The following is a 21,596-nucleotide window of genomic DNA, read 5'->3' as shown; positions in this document are numbered from 1 at the left end:
ATTGTTCTGACATTTTTCCTTCTAGGGCAGATACCACAGGTAGCATATTGACCTGGTTGCAGGGGCCTCTCATGTGGTTGTTGATGTCTCACTTTAAAAACAGGCTCACGACGTTCAGGTTCTTGCTAAGCGCCTACTGAAAGGTTCAGTGCCTCTTCGTTGGGCGGTGGGGTGTGTTGTTCGTTACCAACCTCACACGGTTGTATTATTTCTTCTGCAACACTCTCTTCTGAGCCAATATTAACATGCTCTAAAATATCTGTTTCATGAACGTCACTATAACCAGAAGTATCTTCACCTAATTTACTTGAATGACATTCTGGAACACTGTCCACTAAATCTCTCACTGTAGCTTGTTGTACGTCGTACGGATCCATTTCCAGGTAATGGCGCAAACAATAGAACAGAAATATTGCAACTGTATCATATTAAATATACGCGAGAACTCGCCCGTTAGCAATATGCTAACTAATGTTTGTACGCGATAGCACGCACGTTAGCAATCTGCTCACACAACGTGACACCACCAATACAAATGTGAACTGACGTAGGGAGGAGACAGCGACGAACTGGATTAGGCTACGGTCGTTATACATAGATGTTGGGGGAGGAATACCTGACTGCCCGCACATTCTTGGAGACAACAAAGGAAGATATTAGGATTATTGTTCAAACGCGGCAAACTGCCGCGGGAGCGTGTGATGACGTGTTACTTCAGTATGGTTGTTCAAGATTTAAAGGTAATATCCGTGTCAAAGTCTTCAGTGATGTTCTACAGCACTCGTTTAACTTCTTTACATTACAAAACGTCCGCCTCTGTGGTGTAGTGGTTAGTGTGATTAGCTGCCACCCCCAGAGGCCCGAGTTCGATTCCCGGCTCTGCCACGAAATTTGAAAAGTGGTACGAGTGCTGGAACGGGGTCCACTCAGCCTCGGGAGGTTAACTGAATAGAGGGGAGGGGGGGTGTTCGATTCCCTCCTCAGCCATCCTGGAAGTGGTTTTCCGTGGTTTCCCACTTCTCTTCCAGGCATACGCCGGGATGGTACCTAACTTAAGGCCACGGCCGCTTCCTTCCCTCTTCCTTGCCTATCCCTTCCAAACTTCCCATCCCCCCACAAGGCCCCTGTTCAGCATAGCAGGTGAGACCACCTGTGCGAGGTACTGTTTATCCTCCCCAGTTGTATCCCCCAACCCAGAGTCTGAAGCTCCAGGACACTGCCCTTGAGGCGGTAGAGGTGGGATCCCTCGCTGAGTCCGAGGGAAAAACCGACCCTGGAGGGTAAGCAGATTACGAACATTACAAAACACGTGACATAATCTATTAATTCGGTCGTATTATGGGTATCAGTTTTATTTAAAGGCTCAATGAATCACATGCTTGCAGAATGATCCTTAGTATTTGGCACGGAATTGTGCATAGTCTATGGATCGTCCGCCTCTGTGGTGTAGTAGTTAGTGTGATTAGCTGCCACCGCCGGAGGCCCGGGTTCAATTCCCAGCTCTGCCACGATATTTCAAAAGTGGTACGAGGGCTGGAACGGGGTTCACTCAGCCTCGGGAGGTCAGTTGAGTAGAGGTGGGTTCGATTCCCACCTCAGCCATCCCGGAAGTGGTTTTCCGTGGTTTCCCACTTCTCCTCCAGGCAAATGCCGGGATGGTACCTAACGGCCGCTTCCTTCCCTATTTCTTGTCTATCCCTTCCAATCTTCCCATCCCCCCCACATGGCCCCTATTCAGCATAGCAGATGAAGCCGCCTGGGCGACCTACTGGTCATCCTCCCCAGTTGTATCCCTACCCAGAGTCTGAAGCTCCAGGACACTGTCCTTGAGGCGGTAGAGGTGGGATCCCTCGCTGAGTCCGAGGGAAAAGCTAACCCTGGAGGGTAAACAGATAAAGAAGAAGAAGAAGTCCATGGATGAATTTACAGTAATGACATACAGGTAGCGGTGAGCCTGATCGACCACAAAGAGAAATTTCAAGTTATTTGGTGTTCATATAAGGATCTTTAGGTTATTCGCGTTATTTGGGTTGCCTGTACCCGAAATAATAAGGGGCTGGTGAACCACCCGGGATATATGCAGTCCTCTTCCTCGTAGCCCTCAATCACAAAGTCCTCCTCTTCGTCATCTAAAGTGGGTGATGTTCTATCTACACTCTCCCCTTGGTCTGACTTCATCAGTCATCTCTAGCCAATTCATCATCTTTCTCAGCAATAAATGTACTTCCCAGTAATATTATTAACCTGTAAGTATTAAGGGGTCCGCCTCTGTGGTGTAGTGGTTAGCGTGATTAGCTGCCACCCCCGGAGGCCGGGGTTCGATTCCCGGCTCTGCCACGAAATTTGAAAAGTGGTACGAGGGTTGGAACGGGGTCCACTCAGCCGCGGGAGGTCAACTGAGTAGAGGTGGGTTCGATTCCCACCTCAGCCATCCTGGAAGTGGTTTTCCGTGGTTTCCCCCACTTCTCCTCCAGGCGAATGCTGGGATGGTACCTAACTTAAGGCCACGGCCGCTTCCTTCCCTCTTCCTTGCCTCTCTCTTCCAATCTTCCCATCCCTCCACAAGGCCCCTGTTCAGCATAGCAGGTGAGGCCTCCTGGGCTAGGTACTGGTCATTCTCCCCAGTTGTATCCCCCGACCAAGAGTCTGAAGCTCCAGGACACTGCCCTTGAGGCGGTAGAGGTGGGATCCCTCGCTAAGTCCGAGGGAAAAACCGAACCTGGAGGGTAAACAGATGATAATGATGATGAAGTATTAAGGGCATCATAGAAAACAAATACATTATGTTTCTTGCCGGAGGAACAACGACGGTTCTACAAACTATGAAATACTTTGAAGACTGATGAACTAACATGAGTTGAAACAAGGGATGCTGCATGCCCCAAAAATACTACAGAGCACGGAAGGAAAACTCTGCACACTAACAAATCGTAATATTCGAATGCTGACCCGTTCCGGAAAAACGTCACGTCTAACCTTTTCAGTGCTGAGTTACCAGTGCTGAGTTTTTTCATTCTTATGTAAAAAAAAATCGTAGAAGCCTCAATTTTTAACTTATCAGTGGGGTGATTAGCTTAAAATGTTTATAAATATTGGTTGTTTATAAATCTAAATGTAAATAGAAAATCCTACACTTACGTTCTATATTATTTTGAGAGAAAGCAAAATTACACTTATGTGTCCATGCGTGCATTATCTTTATACAAAGTAAAGAGCCCAAAATAATATTATTTCCTAACATCTGTAGGGTACTTGTTTGTCCAACCCTTGTCCCGTTTCCCTACGGGGTCGGGTATGAGGTGAGATGAATTTGTCGTGGCGGTTTTTTATGACCGGATGCCCTTCCTGACGTCAACCTCATCAGAGGAGTTAATGAGAGATGAAATGAATGACGTGATATATGATAGTAGGGAGAGGGTGAAACCCGGTGCCGGCACATAGCCTACTCCTGTCGAATAGCACCAAGGGGTCTGCTCAAGGCTTAACGTCCCCATCCGACGGACGAATCACCATCAACAGCGTCATATGCCCTCACTCCATATGAGCACTGCGGAGAGGTTTGGAATTTAATCCAGGCTTTTGGCACGCAATCTAGTGATTAGAAATTGTATACCACCACCTCCCCTACCCTGCCAGCCAACATTCTGATGGTGAAATTTTTTTCGACCAACGGGACTCGAACCGGCTAACCTCGGTGTTAGACCGTTTTTAGACTTCAGCGCCTTAACGATCATGGCCACCAGGCGGGCTATCTGTAGGCTACTAATACATGTAAATTATTAGAAGTGTATAAGTTGATATTTTAAAATATTTTCCAAACCTGGAATGTGGTGATATTTAAATGTTTTCTACTGGTTGTTTGTGATGCCGATTTGTTCAACTATCTGCACCAACACTACTGGCAGAAAGATTCTAAAAAATCAATGATTTTTGAGTTGTCATCAAACACTACTTGGTCCTCAGAGCCTGTCACAGTTACCTGAAACTTTGGTGAAGAAAAGTAATCCATCCGCCACGAAATTACCGATAAAATAGCTTTTGTGCTCACCGTGTTTTTCTTCTTTCCTTTAGAAGGAGGCTCTGTTTCTCTCTCACATACAATCTTTTCGGCACTCTCTCTATCACTTTCACTTTCAAAATCGCTTAACAATTCCTTAAAATGATTATCTCCATCATCACTTTCCGCTGTGGTTAAAAACTGAAAGATTCTTTGATCCGAAATAACATTGCTACAAGAGCAACTAAATTGTTGTTCCGCCGTGTTTGTTTACGTCACAGATGAACTCCACAGACGTCTACAAAAAGCTCTGTAAGTTACTTTCCGAAGCTATAATCTCTGATCAGTTTGTTCTATATAATGCCCAACAGATGGCAGAACATGTCAGAGATCAAATTCGCACTCGAAAGTGAAACGGGAAACTCAAAAAAATTAAAATCGGCCGCGTCAGCCCGTCTTTAGGTGGGCGTAGCACTCATCGGGCTAATGCCGTTCACAGGTTAGTATCAACGTAAAATGACAGCGAAAAGGAATTTATCTGAGGTACTGTGTGCCCCATGTTTCCATTCCAAGGTTAAATAGACTAGGTTAAGGCGCTGGCCTTCTAACCCCAACTTGGCAGGTTCGATCCTGGCTCAGTCCGGTGGTATTTGAAGGTGCTCAAATACGACAGCCCCGTGTCGGTAGATTTACTGGCACGTAAAAGAACTCCCGTGGGACTAAATTCCGGCACCTCGGCGTCTCCGAAGACCTTAAAAAGTAGTTAGTGGGACGTAAAGCAAATAACATTATTATTATTAAAAAATAGACTAGGCCATGTCTTCTTGACCGCCACACTTGCAACACCTGACGGTGCATATTTCAATATCCATTTTCTGAAGAGTTATATGACTATTTGTGGAAACAATACAATTGTATCGCTGAGTGCGGCTGTCTACCATCAATAGTACATGCGACAGAAATTAACGAACAATTGGTATCACTTCCTCGGTGCTTATTAAAGTATGGGACACATACACAACGATATTTGATGTACCCCTTATAGATGAAAACTGTCTTTCACTATCGTCAAGTAATCAGAAGATACAGGTGAAGAATGTATATGGGCAATTCTGTCTTTCTTCTTTCTTAATCTGTTCACCTTCCAGGGTTGGCTCTTCCCTCGGACTCAGCGAGGGATCCCACCTCTACCACCTCAAAGGCAGTGTTCTGGAGCGTGAAACATTGGGTTGGGGATACAACTGGGGAGGAGGACCAGTGAGTCGCCCAGACTGCCTCACCTGCTATGCTGAACAGGGGCCTTAGTGGGGGGTGGGATGATTGTAAGGGATAGACAAGGAAGCGGCCGTGGTCTTAAGTTGGGAACCATCCCGGCATTTGCCTGGAGGAGAAGTGGGAAACCACGGAAAACCACTTCCAGGATGGCTGAAGTGGGAGTCGAACCCACCTCTACTCAGTTGACCTCCCGAGGCTGAGTGGACCCCGTTCCAGCCCTCGTACCACTTTTCAAATTTCGTGGCAGAGCCGGGAATCGAACGCGGGCCTCCGGGGGTGGTAGCTAATCACACTACCACTACACCACAGAGGCGGACTTGGGCAATACTGTACTGAACAAGTAGTTATTTACGCAAAAGCCACAGAAGGTGGCTTTTGATGTACGAGGTGCGTCTCGGACCAGTAAGGTAAAATGTTCTCTTTAGTAGCTGCTACGTATTTCATGCTATGACGTAATTTTCTTCTTCCCGTACTCAAAAGCTTATGGAAAATGACACTTTACTGAACTGTCATTAAATTCCACACTGTTTTATTACAAATCGTCCCTGATTCAGACCAACGTAAACACGGATAGTCAGAGAGAACAAGAATCAAGGAACACCATAACTTTGTTGAATTGTTCCACTGCCTGATTGCAGCACCGTAGTTCAGTACCCATCTACATAAAACTCGGCATATCTGCGTTCCCAGCTCAAGTAATCTGCCGCCATCACAATGTTAACTAAAGTGTAGGTCAATTTATTTCCTATTATTAGTTAAGAATCCGCCTTGTCAATACAATACAATGCCTTGTTTATTGTCTAACACATCATCTAACATATAACCATATGAACTTATGTTTCGAGAATAAATGAGTATTATCTTCTTCAACTTACAGGTTAACATCATTTAAATTATCTTAGACCTTTTAAAATGTACACTGTAACGTAAAGCTGGTCACAAAGAATCTCCAGTAAAATACCAAGGTACTTAGTTTTTATTACTGCGTTGATGCCGTGATAATTCCTTTTGGAGGTCATTGTAAGTACCTAGGTGTTAATATAAGGAAAGATCTTCATTGGGGTAATCACATAAATATGATTGTAAATAAAGGGTACAGATCTCTGTACATGGTTATGAGGGTATTTAGGGATTGTAGTAAGGATGTATAGGAGAGGGTATACAAGTCTCTGATGACCCCAACTATAGTATGGTTCCAGTGTATGGGACCCTCACCTGGATTACGGAATTGAAGAACTGGAAACATATTTAAAGGAAAGCAGCTCGATTTGTTCTGGGTGATTTCTGACAAAAGCGTAGCGTTACAAAAATGTTGCAAAGTTTGCGCTCGACTAAGTGGTATGTTCCGAGCTATCAGTGGAGAGACGACGTGGAATGACATTATACTCGAATAATTTTGGGTGGTGTCTTTAAAAGTAGGAAAGATCACAATATGAAGATAAAGCTGGAATTGAAGAGGGCAAATTGGGGCAAATATTCGTTTATAGGAAGGGGAGTTAGGGACTGGAATAACTTAACAAAGGAGATGTTCGATAAATTTCCATTTTCTTTGCGATCATTTAAGAAAAGGCTAGGAAAACAACAGATAGGGAATCTGCCACCTGGGCGACTGCCCTAAATGCAGATCAGTATTGATTGATTGATTGATTGATTGATTGATTGATTGATTGATTGATTGATTGATTGATTGATTGATTGATTGTTTGATTGAGTGAGTGAGTGAGTGAGTGAGTCAGTGAGTAGAAGCTAGGAGATCCGGGAGAGATTTGCAGTGACAAAGCAGAGCTATGAAGTCGCGCAGGACCCTCGCGCTGAAGCTGCTCTGAGTGAGGTAGAGGTAGTTCGAGTAAGAATCGCTGTGCACGCAGAAGCTAGGACCTAATAATACACAATAGTAACATATCTGTGGTGTATAAGAATCCGTGTGTGTTTATGTTATCTAATGAAACGTAAAAAACAGAAATAGTGTACACTTTTCAGTATGGTTTGTTGAGCCATTGCAGGCTGCACAAATCATAGCAGGCACGCAAAGGAACGAAACATACACTTTAATTTATTCCCTAAAGCCCTTGATCTAAATGAACGGCGGCAGCAGGAAGTAATCAAAACATTATTGAAAGCTATTTTTCTCAGCTTCCAGGGTTCGGAAGATTTTAAGACCACCCTCTTCCGACAGCTGTGACGCAAACATTGAAATCATTGCTTCTCAGCCTCAATGTTTCCGAGGTGATAAGAAATTCCAACTGTTCTCCTGAAAATTTTGAAACAATACGTGCAAATATGTTATCATATGCTACTGATGAAGTCGATGAAAGCTCGGATATCGTGTGCCAATCTAAAGCCAGCGTTGAGCCCACAACGTCCAATTCTTTACCGGGGGATGAGCAAGGGTTCGTTAAAACCCATGAAGAGCCAGTGGAACAACTCGAGGACAGTCGCGAAAGCAAGGATAGTGATGAGCTGCTTCCGGATTCACTGGCTGTATAGCTTTTAGGGTAAAGAAGAAGAACCTCGGCATAGAAAGATATTACGTAGTTATAGGAAGCCAACCTACAACAAGGGGTGGATATTGGATTTCAAAGATGTCTAGAGACAGTTTGATGCAGCCTACGGAGAGATGTGGAGAAATGCGGAGAGATGATACGTCACGGTAGTGCAGATGGAAAAGGAGTATTTTTTTTTTTCCAAGTTGCTTTACGTCACACAGATAGGTCTCATGGCGACGATGGGACAGGAAAGTGCTAGGAGTGGAAAGGAAGCGGCCGTGGCCTTAATTAAGGTACAGCCCCAGCGTTTGTCTGGTGTTAAAATGGCAAACCACGGAAGACCATCATCAAGGCTACCGAAGTGGGGTTCGAACCTACTATCTCCCGAATACTGGATACTGGCCGCATTTAAGCAAATGCAGCTATCGAGCTCGGTAGCTCAAATTTTATTACGGGAAAGAATAGAAGGAGGGCTCTAACATCATAACATTTTTATTGCTAGTTGTTTTACGTCGCACCGACACAGATAGGTCTTTTGGCGACTATGGGACAGGAAAGGGCTAGGAGTGGGAAGGAAGCGGCCGTGGCCTTAATTAAGGTACAGCCCCAGCATTTGCCTGTTGTGAAAAAAATATCATAACAAAACTTACGGATATCCTGAAGAAGAAATTCCAAAAAATTCATGAATTTGCAAGTTGCTTCGTGAGAGGCCGTTCTTTTATTCGAATGAACGCTTTAAACAAAAGTAGAGCATTCAAGAGAACGAGTTACAGTTAGTACAATACCTATAAAGAAAGAAGAAAAACTGAGAAATTCCACTGACACAATAGATAACTGTGTTTGATAATACTTTTTCAAAACATCAGCATTATTCTTTGTGTATAAAATCCCTGTAAATTTTTTTATGAAAGGCGGTTTATTATGTTGTACGAGTATATGAAACCAGTGCTAACAATGTTATATACAATGTCATTAATTTATATAGCCTATATAATGTTAGCGTGGAATTTGTCCGTTCCTGGCACTTGGATAACATTTATTATTTGTGTTGAGGACAGTTATAGTTTCCTAATAATATGCTGTTTTTGTTGTTGACAGTGTATATAGTTTTCTAATATTGTTTGTAACAATGGACATACATCTTGGAGTGATGAAGCTTTAATGTTCGTGTCAACAATTAGAGCCCCTTTTTATTGTTATCATACGTGGGTGGAAAATGAACATAAGAATATCAATTCCACTGCGATCAGTTTTATAAAAAAATAACATTGTTACAACCTTTTATCCTCTTCTTCTTAATCTGTTTACCTTCCCGGGTTGGATTTTCCCTCGGACTCAGCAAGGGATCTCACCTCTACCGACTCAAGGGCAGTGTCCTGGAGCGTGAGACATTGGGTCGGGGATACAACTGGGGAGGATGACCAGTACCTCACCCAGGCGGCCTCACCTGCTGTGCTGAACAGGGGCCTTGGTGGAGGATGGGAAGATTGTAAGAGATATACAAGGAAGAGGGAAGGAAGCGGCCACGGCCTTAAGTTAGGTGCTATCCTGGCATTTGCCTGGAGGAGAAGTGGGAAACCACGGAAAACCACTTCCAGGATGCCTCAGGTGGGAATCGAAACCACCTCTACTCATTTGACCTCCGGAGGCTGAGTGGAACCCGTTCCAGCCCTCGTACCACTGTTCAGATTTCGTGGCAGAGCCGGGATTCGAACCCGGGCCTCCTGGGGTGGCAGCTAATCACACTTAACACCACACCACAGAGGCGCACACAACCTTTTATTCAGTCCGAAATACTTCAGAAACGCTGCTTTGATCTCCTATTATTACTCTAATGTAAGAGGGAAGTGAAATTCCTTTTCTGAGTTGAGGTTAAAATATCAATAAAGTTCTCTTATCTCTAACGTATGGCTAAAACAGAATAGCTCACAGATGTGTATTACCTCCCACAGAAGACAAGGCGCTGAGGGTTCCGGTGACGTCACCGACGGCCAAGCATGGTGGGAGACCTGCGCATGATCCCTACCTCTTACTCTAACTAACTTGTAAAATACATTAGAAGTTCAAACGTGAATAGTGATATGTCATATCTTTGTCATATAAATATCGTGAAGACTTAATTTATATTGTGCTGATTTGCAATTTTCAAATACTGTTGTGGTGTGGGTACTGTATGACCTTCATATTAAAATCACCCTTCATAGGTCTCATGTTGTTCTTCCTAACAGTGTTGAGACAGTATGCATGTCACCTATACCCCTACTAATGAAAGAAGCATTCTGACGGATAGGGCTGGAGGGAGGATCATTGCACAGTGTTGTCACATTCCTGCATTCTTCTCCTTCCCTTCGTTTTTCGCTCACTTGTTCGTTCATTCAGACGAGTAGCGGAGATTAGGGGGCTGAAACTAGGAATTGTATGAATTATGAAAATAAATAATTTGTACAAGCCCTGTTGTCTTATTAGCTAATTATTTCCTTTATTTTCTTTAACTGTTAAAAAAATTATTACCCGAAGTACGCAAAATATATCGTTCCTCGTGGCTAACCGGTTTGTTTAGCGTCACAGCAAGTAGTAGACACTTTGCATGTGCTGTGAGCAAGGATAGCAGGGGTATATATTTTTTGCCGAGCGCATTCGTCACTCTGGTAGTCCCTTTAGTGCCTGTTAGTTTCGTAGTGTGCAATCAAATACTAAATTATTTTAATTGTGTAATCACGCCGGACTTCTATTTAATTGTAATACATTTGTACTATTGTTCCTTTGGTGAAAGTTTTATTGTATAGCGTTGAATCAAAATCCCAAAAAACTATTATGACCGCACTTAAGTTGTTAAAATATCAAGCTTTATATCTCTGTCGAAATTCACTCAGAGAGCATCAAAAAACTTACCAGTTTGTAGCTTTTTTTAAAGTTTTGATGTGTATATTTCTTCCGCCCCCCGCTATGTCTCCCAAATCCAGATACTTTTTCTTGTCAATACATGTTAATGACACCCCTCCCCCAGCCCCCAATTTTAATTCTCATTCGCCGCTACTGATTCGGACTGCTCAGAAGTGAAAGGTTTGGCAACTCTAAGCAACACGAACCGGCTTATCTCCATGGCAACCGCAGTGGACCCGCCCACGTTTCTGTGGTAACCATACCCTCTACTCCCTTCTTCCCATACAGGCAGGTAGTAAACACACCTCTCTCTAAGAAATATAAGAGCACTTCTTTCAGTATTACGAGCATCTATGAAGGATGGTTGGAATATTTACGTCACGCAGTAGCCACACGACAAAAGTATTTGAAACTTGCAAATCAGCATAATATATGAACTCTCGCGCGATATTTATATGATAAAGATGACATAACATGACCATTTAATATATTTTATTGGAGATTGTTCGTGACCAGTTTTACGTTAGAGTGTATTTTAAAAGGTCTAAGATATTTTAAGTCATGTTAACCTGTAAGCTGTCCGACTCCATATCTAAAAGGTTAGCGCGCTGGCCTTTGGTTATAGGGGTCCCGGGTTCGATTCCTGGCAGGGTCAGGAAATCTGACCATAATAGGTTAATTTCGCTAGTACGGGGGCTGGGTGTATGTGTCGTCTTCATCATCATTTTATCCTCATCATAACGCGCAGGTTGCCTAAGGACGTCAAATCAAAAGACCTACACCTGGCGAGCCGAACATGTCTTCGGACATCCCGGCACTAAAAACCATACGCATTCATTTCACCTGTAAGCTGAAAGAGAAAATACTCATACATTCTCGAACCATGTATATCTTTGTGTGTTAGACAGTAAACTAGGCATTGTATTGTATTGTACTGTATTGTATTGTATTGTATTGTATTGTATTGTATTGTATTGTATTGTATTGTATTGACAAGGTAGATCCTTAACTAACAATAGTGATTTAAGTCAATGCGGACCATTGGTGGCCAGCCATTATGGTCAAAATTATAGACGTTAATCCATTTCTTACAGAAAAATATCGCATATATTAAAGTATAGGCCTATCATAAAGTTCGAGTTCCTTTCATTAATACAGGACCAGAGGGACATATTTACGACACTGGTAGCTTAGTGGACTGTTTGTTACTTCAAATAACATTTTATTATCTTTTGTTTATTTCAAATCTAACCCTATGTACACACCTCTTATGTATTCCATGGCAAGATTCGAACAACACAACAAATAAACGTCAATGCACATGGATCAAACATGGACGATTTGCGTCGTGACGGATCAAAATTGTTTATAATTAAATTAGTATAATCTAAAATAAATAAAGACGAGGAAATAGTCCTAGGAACGCAAAATAGAGTTCATCAATGAAATGGAGGAATACTGCGCCAACAGAAAAGGTCAAGGTACCAAGAAGAAAGTAGCAGCCAAGCCTACCATTAAGAACACCAGAGGTAGCAACAATCATAAACAATAAAAACAACAACACAGCCATTGCCCGAACGCCGCACAGTGGTCTAAACAACGATTCTGGCCGGCAAAAAATCGATAAAATCGAAGTCAAGAAATCGCTGAAAAAAAGTTTGGGAACTCATTCTAGACACTCCAGGTACCTCATATCTGCCCTACATAATGTGCTTGAAGTGTGTAAGTGGCGGGGAATGAAGCACAAACCTGACAATTTTAAAACTCGCAAAATATTAACCATTTATTGGGCCAACCAGTATATTGAAGAACCCCTTCTTGGAGGGTATTTGTTGAGTAAATTAATAAAGATACGTCCTTCTGCACGCGCCAAAAAGACCGAATCAACCAGTTAACTTCTTCCTATTTCAGACTTCACTGTACTCCGATTTTACGGCGTTTTCAGGACCGGAAACCTAAGTTATAGGTAGTTATGTGTTACTGATTGATTTAATCGATATTATACAGTATGCTAAAGATTTTCCACCAAAAATCAACTGCCACATCTTGCAACTTTTTTTTTGCTGGCGGTATTTGCTTACAAGTAACCCGTAAAATTTACACCGCACTACCTTTTTCTTATCAGTGTCATTTCCCCCTCCCACCCTCTACCCGAAACGCAAAACCCACTGTCTGTAACTCATGGCCTACCGCTCCCCGAGCCTTTCTATACCATGGATCTGACTGTATTTCTTTACATTGGAATTTGTTGTTTAAAGGTAGTTTACGAAACACCACGGATGAACAAAAGCAAGAGGTCAAAGATCGAAAATCTACTATTCAGGAGGCTTTGTGGAAAGAGCTGGGCCTGAAAGTTGACAGGGTTATTCAAGGGACTGGGACCTCGAACACTGGCAACATCTCAAGAAGGTTCTATCGCAATCCGAAAAAGGCAGCGGAAGCAACCAGAGTCAGCGAAGAATAAATCATCAGATTTACTGTTATATTGCAGGTACAACAACAAAACCCAATTCAACTATGTTTGGACTTTGTTCCTTCGCTTCACGATATTTATGCTCTTCTCTGAGTTTTAGGTTTTGTCCAGTGGTCATCCTGTGAACGACGAGGCTTTCAGCGCGTACGCTTTGGACACTGCAAAATTGTACCTGTCCTCATATACTTGGTATCCTATGCCTCCGACCGTCCACAAAGTCTTAATTCATGGTGCTCAGGCGATCAGATACGCCCTACTACGAATCGGAAAGCTGTCCGAGGAGACCCAAGAATCCAGAAACAAGGATTACAGGTTCTTCCGGAAGCACCAAACCAGGAAGACCTCCAGAAAGGACACAACAACTGATCTAATACACAGTCTCCTGTTTTCGTCGGACGTAGTAGTTACAAGGAACCTCATCAAAGCCGAAATTCACTGGAGTGAACTGGCCCCTGAAGTACACGCTTTGCTCGTGTTCGATGAGGACACAGATGAAGAGGAGGCTTCGGATGAAGAGACTTCCAAAGCAGAAGAAGAGGACGTTGAAATGTCAAATACAGATAGTGAACCCAAGGCATGACTTGTAAGTAGTCTTACTAATAAGTAACATAGGGCCAAACGATCAACATGGATCCACGCTCCGAACATATGCTATTTAGCATATAAAAAATAAGTAATATGGCGCTAGAAAATCGCAACATTTCAATATAACGTAATATATTCTTATTCCTTTTCAGGTCACCTTCCTCGCCAAACTCGTCCATACGTTTTTCTTTCTAAACCCTGTTCATAATTTCATTAAAGAGTTAACGAGGGCGTAGAGCGCCATTTACCATGAATCCATTCGCGGAATACTAAATTTTGTCCGGCTACCTTCAGTTTTGCGAGTTAGCGGACGCGTAGTGGATCCGTTACTCCGTTAATCGAAAATCCGTTAACAGATTCGTAATCAGCGACCTCGAAAACCCCCGAGTATGAATTTTCATCGGCTTTTGTGAACCCAGAAAGATGATACGATTTATTGCCGGCTAGAATCGGTGTTTAGACCACTGTTCGCCGTGATCCTCAGGTGTCCCAAACGAACTAAAAATGGGCACCATTGTATGAAGTAAAATGTTGTACGCAAAAGTCACTGTAGTGATAAATTTACGTTACTCGTTTCGAAATTCCATGAACATCCCACTCGTAACGTGAAATATTAGTTTCTGTGGCTGTTGGATGAATAACTGTTATTCCATACTTTGACTAATTTAGTTATTTTAAATTAAACATGTTATTTTGACACGTCACCACGCTAATAATCGATGTTGACTCATGCAGTGGCATTTTGCATTGTTTTGCTGTGTGTTTGTGTGTGTGTGTGTGTGTGTGTGTGTGTGTGTGTGTGTGTGTGTGTGTGTGTGTGTGTGTGTGTGTGTGTGTGTGTGTGTGTGTGTGTGTGTGTGTGTGTTGATCTCAAAAATATGTGAACATGGAGGTTTGTGATGAAGAAACATCAAAATTAATTTTATTCGGGGCAGCAAATAGTCCACTGAACTACCAGAGTCCTAAGATGGTCCTTCCGGTCCTGGATTAATGAAGGTAATAAGAACTTTATTTATTTTTTTCGTATCAGAAGCATACATTTTACATGGCATAATGGTACTTAATGACATACATATCAAATAGTGTCTGCCCAGAATTTTGCCAAATCACGGGCATTAGATGTCGCAGCCATCAAGTCCTCCATTGTGCAACTTAAAGGACACTTACTACAGTTCATGAAATGGGTTGCGGTTCGGTCTTCACCACATTCACATTGCCTGGATGTGCCAGGAAAGCCCCAATTTACCATATTGATTCTTGATCTACCAACCCCAGTGCGAAGCCTGTTCAACGATTTCCAAGTAGACCAATGTTCCTCGTGTCCTGGAGGGAGATGTTCAATAGGTAGCATCCAACCAGCAAGTTGAGGATTTCTAGTTCTCCATAATGTCAACCTTGTGGATTGAGCAGATTCGTTTAGATCTTCGGTTGTATTCAGGAAACTCCTTCTAGACCTCAATCTTCGGTGGGCAGTTTCATATCCATACAATGGGTGTGCATATGAGGCAAGTGCTTTAGTTCTCTCATTCATGGATGCAACTTCTCTTCTAATATCTGGTGGGGAAATTCCAGCCAAGCAGTAGATTCTATGTCGTAGTGTTGGTCTCAAACAGCCAGTGAAAGTCGACATGTTTCATTTAGAGAAATGTCAACTTGTTTAGCATTACTGGATCTATACTAAGCAGGGCAAGCGTACTCTGCAGCGGAATAACACAGAGCCAGGGCTGTAGTTCTCAACCTCTTTGGATGTGTACCCCAATTGGTTCCAGACAACTTGCGAAGAATGTTGTTTCCAGCTGACACTTTCTGCTTGATGTTCATGCAGTATTGTTTGTAGGTGAGAGTACGATCGAAGGGTACACCTTGATATTTAGGTGTTGGGCAGTGATCTAGTTGAGTATCTTTCCATACTACCTACAATTTCCTTGACGCTGTCTGTTCTTTAAATAGAAAGCACATACCTGAGCTTTAGATGGGTTAGGCTTCAGTTGGTTTCCTCTGTAGTAGTAGGATCGGAAGTAACAACCAGAAGTAACATTAAGAACTTTATGAGACGCTGTGATGCATGCGATATTTTTGTCTGTTGGCAATTGATTAACCTAGACAATATTAAACATGGTGATGGTGGCAGATTACTTGAACCTCAAATGTAAAAACGCCATTTTTGATGTAGATGAGTAGGGAACCACAATTCTGTGACCAGGCGTAGGAACAGTTCAACAAAATTATGTGTTCTCTGATTCATAGTCTCTCTGACTGTCCGCGTTTTTCAATCAATCCTAGACGATTTCTAATAAAAGTGCCCGGAATATCATTACTGTACCGTGAAGTGTAATTTTACGTCTACTTCTGAGTCTGAAAATAAATCACGTTTGTCATAGTATGGAATTAAGTACGATACGTAGGTTTTCAAGGAACATCATCTTGTTTATAACTATTTCACTTTATGGATTTTAATTTGTATTACCTTTCTTATTTCCAGGACCAGACGACGAGTATGCTGATCTTATTGCCTTACGAAGGTGAAAGTTTGTCCTGCGTAGAATCTTTTGTGGCTGCAGGGAACCTCTCACAGCTTATAGCCAACATGGCTTTTTGTGAAGTGAATATCTCCTTGCCACGGTTTAAGATTGAGGGTTCCCTGAACCTGATATCTGCTCTGAATAAGGTAAATAAAAAAGTATTTAATCCTTTTTTTAAGGTTATTGCTAAGGTGTAGCAAAGCTAATATAGTAAGCACACAGTTGATAACAACGGTAATATCTACAATAAAGAAAGAAAAAGATAATATCCACCTTTTCAATACTATAATTACGTGAAAATTTTACGTTTTTGTTAAATCATCACGTTTTTTGTACATTTAGTACCGGTTTCGACAAGATTCCATGTCATCATCAGCCAAGAACAAATTACACAAAGACAAAATACATTGATCATGACGCCCATAGTAATATCACAATAATAGTTCGAGAAATATACATGATAAAGCTAAAATGATATTTATATATACAAGCTGATTGTCAGTGAGATAAAAATGGTTGTTTTTCTATAGGGTGTACACCTTAGTATTACTAATTAAAAGAATGACTAGTTAAAAGAAATTAATTCTACTTGTAGCAAAAAAACAATTGTCAGCTTTCGATCTATGTTACTTCTATCTGTTGAACAGTCGGATTCATTTTATAAGGCTTTATGGCGATGTTTGACATATTAAAAGAAGTGAACAAACACTTAGTCAGAGTGTTCCATATGAATAAGTGCACATTAAAAAGTAAAATTATTCTAATGGGGCTGCAACTTGGACTTAACAAATGAAGAATTTTAATGTATTGTCCAATGTAACCAATAGATTAGTTGTCACTGCAAGTTGATATTGACAAGCAAAATGTCCATTGGAAAGTTCTATATATCGGTTTGTACTCTGATATGTTTGTGTGTATCGTATTAAGGAGTAGGTTGAACATAGTAAAGTAGCCCAGGTTCTTGTTGAATTGGTACTTGAAGAAAGGCTCTTATGATGCGAGTTGTAAATCAATCTTCAAAACTATACATAACACACTTACATATTACCCCTACCGCCGTCCGCGCCGACCCGATTATAGCCCCGCCTCTACCGGGCTTCCCCTTCCTCTCACTTAGAAACTCCACCCCTCCCCATCCCCTCCAAAGTCCGTCCCTCGACATTTAGTCTGTCAGTTCCTCCCCGTTACATCTGCTATCAACTTGGCACCTGAGGTGAGTCTTCTATTCCTTTTTCCTTTAATAATATATTTTTTCCGGGTTTACGTAATTCTAAATCGCGTCTCATTTCTTATAGGTTCCGTCTTGGTTCAGGACCTTTCTAGATCAACTTATGTATTTACAACTCGCATCATAAGAGCCTTTCTTCAAGTACCAATTCAACAAGAACCTGGGCTACTTTACTATGTTCAACCTACTCCTTAATACGATATAAACAAACATATCAGAGTACAAACCGATATATAGAACTTTCCAATGGACATTTTGCTTGCCAATATCAACTTGCAGTGACAACTAATCCATTGGTTACATTGGACAATACATTAAAATTCTTCATTTGTTAAGTCCAAGTTGCAGCCTCATTAGAATAATTTTACTTTTTAATGTGCACTTATTCATATGGAACACTCTGACTAAGTGTTTGTTCACTTCTTTTAATATGTCAAACATCGCCATAAAGCCTTATAAAATGAATCCGACTGTTCAACAGATAGAAGTAACATAGATCGAAAGCTGATAATTGTTTTTTGCTACAAGTAGAATTAATTTCTTTTAACTAGTCATTCTTTTAATTAGTAATACTAAGGTGTACACTCTATAGAAAAACAACCTTTTTTATCTCACTGACAATCAGCTTGTATATATAAATATAATTTTAGCTTTATCATGTATATTTCTCGAACTATTATTGTGATATTACTATGGGAGTCATGATCAATGTATTTTGTCTCTGTGTAATTTGTTCTTGGCTGATGATGACATGGAATCTTGTCGAAACCGGTACCAGATGTACAAAAATCGTGATGACTGATGATTTAACAAAAATGTAAAATTTTCACATAGTATATAGTATTGAAAAGGTGGATATTATCTTTTTCTTTCTTTATTGTGAATTTTGATTCAATACGGAACCTGAAGAATTAAATTCTTAACGTTAAATAACGGTAATATCTAGTAAAGAAGTGATCTCTCCGTCAATATTAGCTTTAAATTGTTCTGTTTTTCAGATAACTGTTTCAATTCTAATTCAGTAGAACTAGTGTCTTTGTCAGTGCTGGATAAGGTACTTTCTCACTTCTCCAGTACTTGATATATGTATTGGTTCTCATAGGGAACCTAAAATATTTCTCCTGAAGGAGTAAATTCATAATTCCAATATAAATGGTCCGTTATTGGACATTATACATTTTCCAGCTAACTCATTCTTGATTGCCAGTGATTCGCCTCAGTGTACCAATTTGAGCTCATCAGTCGATAATTTGGCACACCTACCGAGACGCATGGCTAATGCGTAGGGTACTTCGAGCCACAGACAGTGCCAGTGCACTATGATTATTATTGTGAATTTTGTTTTAGGAGGAAGTACAAAAACTGATGTCTACTAGGCTATCAGATGATATAGATATTGATTCCCGTAAGGAAGCCGAAATATTTGTCCTGAATGAGTAAATTCACAATTCCAATATAAATGGTCCGATATTACATGTTATAAAAAAAATATTTTTAGAACTTCCAAAGACATCAGACTTTGCAATATTCGTCGCTGCTGGAGATTAACTTTATTATTAAACAGAGATATTCCTTTTAACGGCTCCTGTAAGGTGTCTTTTCAATAACTGCAAAGACGTTATTCCCCTCCCCCCCCCCGCCTCCACCAAGAGATTGAACCTTAACGATGAGAAATTTAAGGAGCTAATTCTTAAAATAATTTTTTGAAATGCTAAAAGGTCACTGACTCAAAATTTATGGGAAATATATTCCTTTAGTTTCAAGGTATAGTTCTTGCAATTTCCTCGTCCACGATTCGCACGCTTTTGAATTCTAGCTGGCCGGCTCTGTTTACATTCGTTGACTGCGGGATGCTAGGATTTTACCAACTCGAAACACAGCGTTGTCAACTCTCCGTTTTAACTATATAGCTACTGAGAGCGAGCAGCGAGACTGGATAGAACTGCTTGCAGCTATGCAACACTGGAGACCTGACAAGCGAGCGGGCTCCAGAATCGGCACGCTTTTGAAGTACTCCTCGTGGACCGTCACTGATAAAGTGAGCATGCTATTGGTCTCAGCAGAGGTGACTGTAGACAGCCATAAATCTGGGTACTGTCGGGGGATCGTACTGCTTAACGTTTGAGTCGCCAGTCGTTAAGGAGGAAATTGAGAGAACCATATCATGTTTAGTCTTATCTGGTGATCATAGCTGCTTAAAGCTAAAAATTAACCGAAAAATATTGTGTAATTCCATTTCCTTAGCAAACTTTGGGATCATTCCAGCCGAATTCAAAGAAAAAAGTGATTTCCTTAAGCCTGGCGTTCTGTACAGTAATTGCTATTTTACTGATTATTCTTTGAGAATGTAATTTTAACTGAATAAAATAATTCTCAGATAACTGTACAGCCAGGCTGCGTGGCTCAGACGGTTGAAGCACTGGCCTTCAGAACCCAACTTGGCAGGTTTTATCCTGACTCAGTCCGGTGCTATTTGAAGGTACTCAAATACGTCAGCCTCGTGTCGGTAGATTTACTGGCATGTAAATAAACTCCTGCGGGACAACATTACGGTACCTGGGTGTCTCCGAAAACCGTCAAAAGTAGTTAGTGGCATGTAAATATCAATAACATTAGGTAACTGTAATTCACCCCCATAGATTTTTTCTGGTACTTTTCCCAACACTGGAAGTAACAGACAGAAGTGAGGCTTGCACTAAACCGACTTCGGTTTGGGGACCATTTCGTAAGTATTTTTATGTTAACAATTTGCTTCACGTTGCACCGATACAGATAAGTCGCAGAAAACTATGGTAAATATTCGTTTGTAACTCTGGGAATTGATGATTTTAATGCGTTACTTTCAGCTAACCTAGATCCCTTTCCCAAACAAGTAAGATTCTTCAAGAATAGACTCCAGCATTCTGCAAATTGTGTGTAAATTTCTATGCGATTGTGTCATATTTTAATGTAACATTCAATCCACTGTAAATTGTAGTATCTGAATTATTTAAGGTATGTGTGAATTTTTACATGAATGTGATGCATTTACAGTGCTAATATAACTGTAATTGGATCGCTCAATCAGCTGTAAATCGTAATGTAAAATTTTGAAATACTTAAGGTACGTGTGAATTTCTATATGATGATGATGATGGATTCAGAATGTTAAACTAGTAGTATTCCTTGTAATATTTTCTTTCCATGGAATTTCTTGTTTTACTCTTGTTGTTTTAGTTGTTGTTGTTGTGTAATTAAGTTTTAACTTGAATCCATTATCACACTACTGGAAAAGATCATTGCCGCCGGGATATTTCCCAATTGTGATGTATGTGTCAATAATAATAATAATAATAATAATAATAATAATAATAATAATAATAATAATAATAGGTCTTACGGCGGCAATGGGATAGGAAATTGATAGGAGTTGGGAGAAAGCGACCATGGCCTCAATTAAGGTGTGAAAATAGGAAACTATAGGAAACTATTTTCATGACTGCCGATAATAAACCTTTTCTTTGGATCATGCTAAATGAGTGGAGGAGGATAGGGTACCTAAAAGAATAATATATTCGACCATGGAGGGCAAGAGAAACAGAGTACGAAAATCAATCAATCAATCAATCAATCAATCAATCAATCAATCAATCAATCAATCAATCAATCAATCAATCAATCAATCAATCAATCAATCAATCAATCAATCAATCACTACTGATCTGCATTTAGGACAGTCGCCCAGGTGGCAGATTCCCTATCTGTTGTTTTCCTAGCCCTTTCTAAATAGCCTCCTCAGAGATCACGATCCTCAAAACTATAGTCAGGTGACGATGGTAAGATTCTCATTTTAATGGTTTAACGGTAAGATTTTTGGAACTATGTGAGGCCACGGAGCAGGTTGGAAAAAGAGGATTGTGGAGACTGAACACTGAATGGCCTAAGAGACTATAATATAGGCACTTCTTTGTAGGGAAAATCAATTATCGTGTGCATGATTACGTTTTTGTCGACTTCTCAAGTTGCTCCTGACATTCTGAATCACGTTGATCTTTCCATGCCAGCCCGATAGAAGGCTCTGTGAAAGTCGTCTATGCAGATCTGATTATGTTAGCCCGAGAGATAGCCCTGTGAAATCAAGTTATCACCAGAAAGTTAGTTGTTCTCC

The 21,596-nt window shown here is 41.0% G+C and overlaps 1 protein-coding gene across 2 annotated transcripts in view; it reads left to right on the top strand.

Annotated features, from left to right (window-relative positions):
- LOC136875697 (leukocyte elastase inhibitor) overlaps window positions 1-21,596 on the top strand; it is a 133,677-nt gene that overhangs the window by 96,670 nt on the left and 15,411 nt on the right. For both annotated transcript variants that reach the window (XM_067149258.2, XM_067149256.2), the window contains one exon: window positions 16,182-16,367. In XM_067149258.2, coding sequence (XP_067005359.2) covers window positions 16,182-16,367 — 186 coding nt within the window. The remainder of the gene's footprint in view (window positions 1-16,181; window positions 16,368-21,596) is intronic.

Source organism: Anabrus simplex, chromosome 6 (genome assembly GCF_040414725.1).
Source record: "Anabrus simplex isolate iqAnaSimp1 chromosome 6, ASM4041472v1, whole genome shotgun sequence".
NCBI lineage: Eukaryota > Metazoa > Arthropoda > Insecta > Orthoptera > Tettigoniidae > Anabrus > Anabrus simplex.
This window is presented reverse-complemented; position numbering and strand designations above follow the sequence as displayed.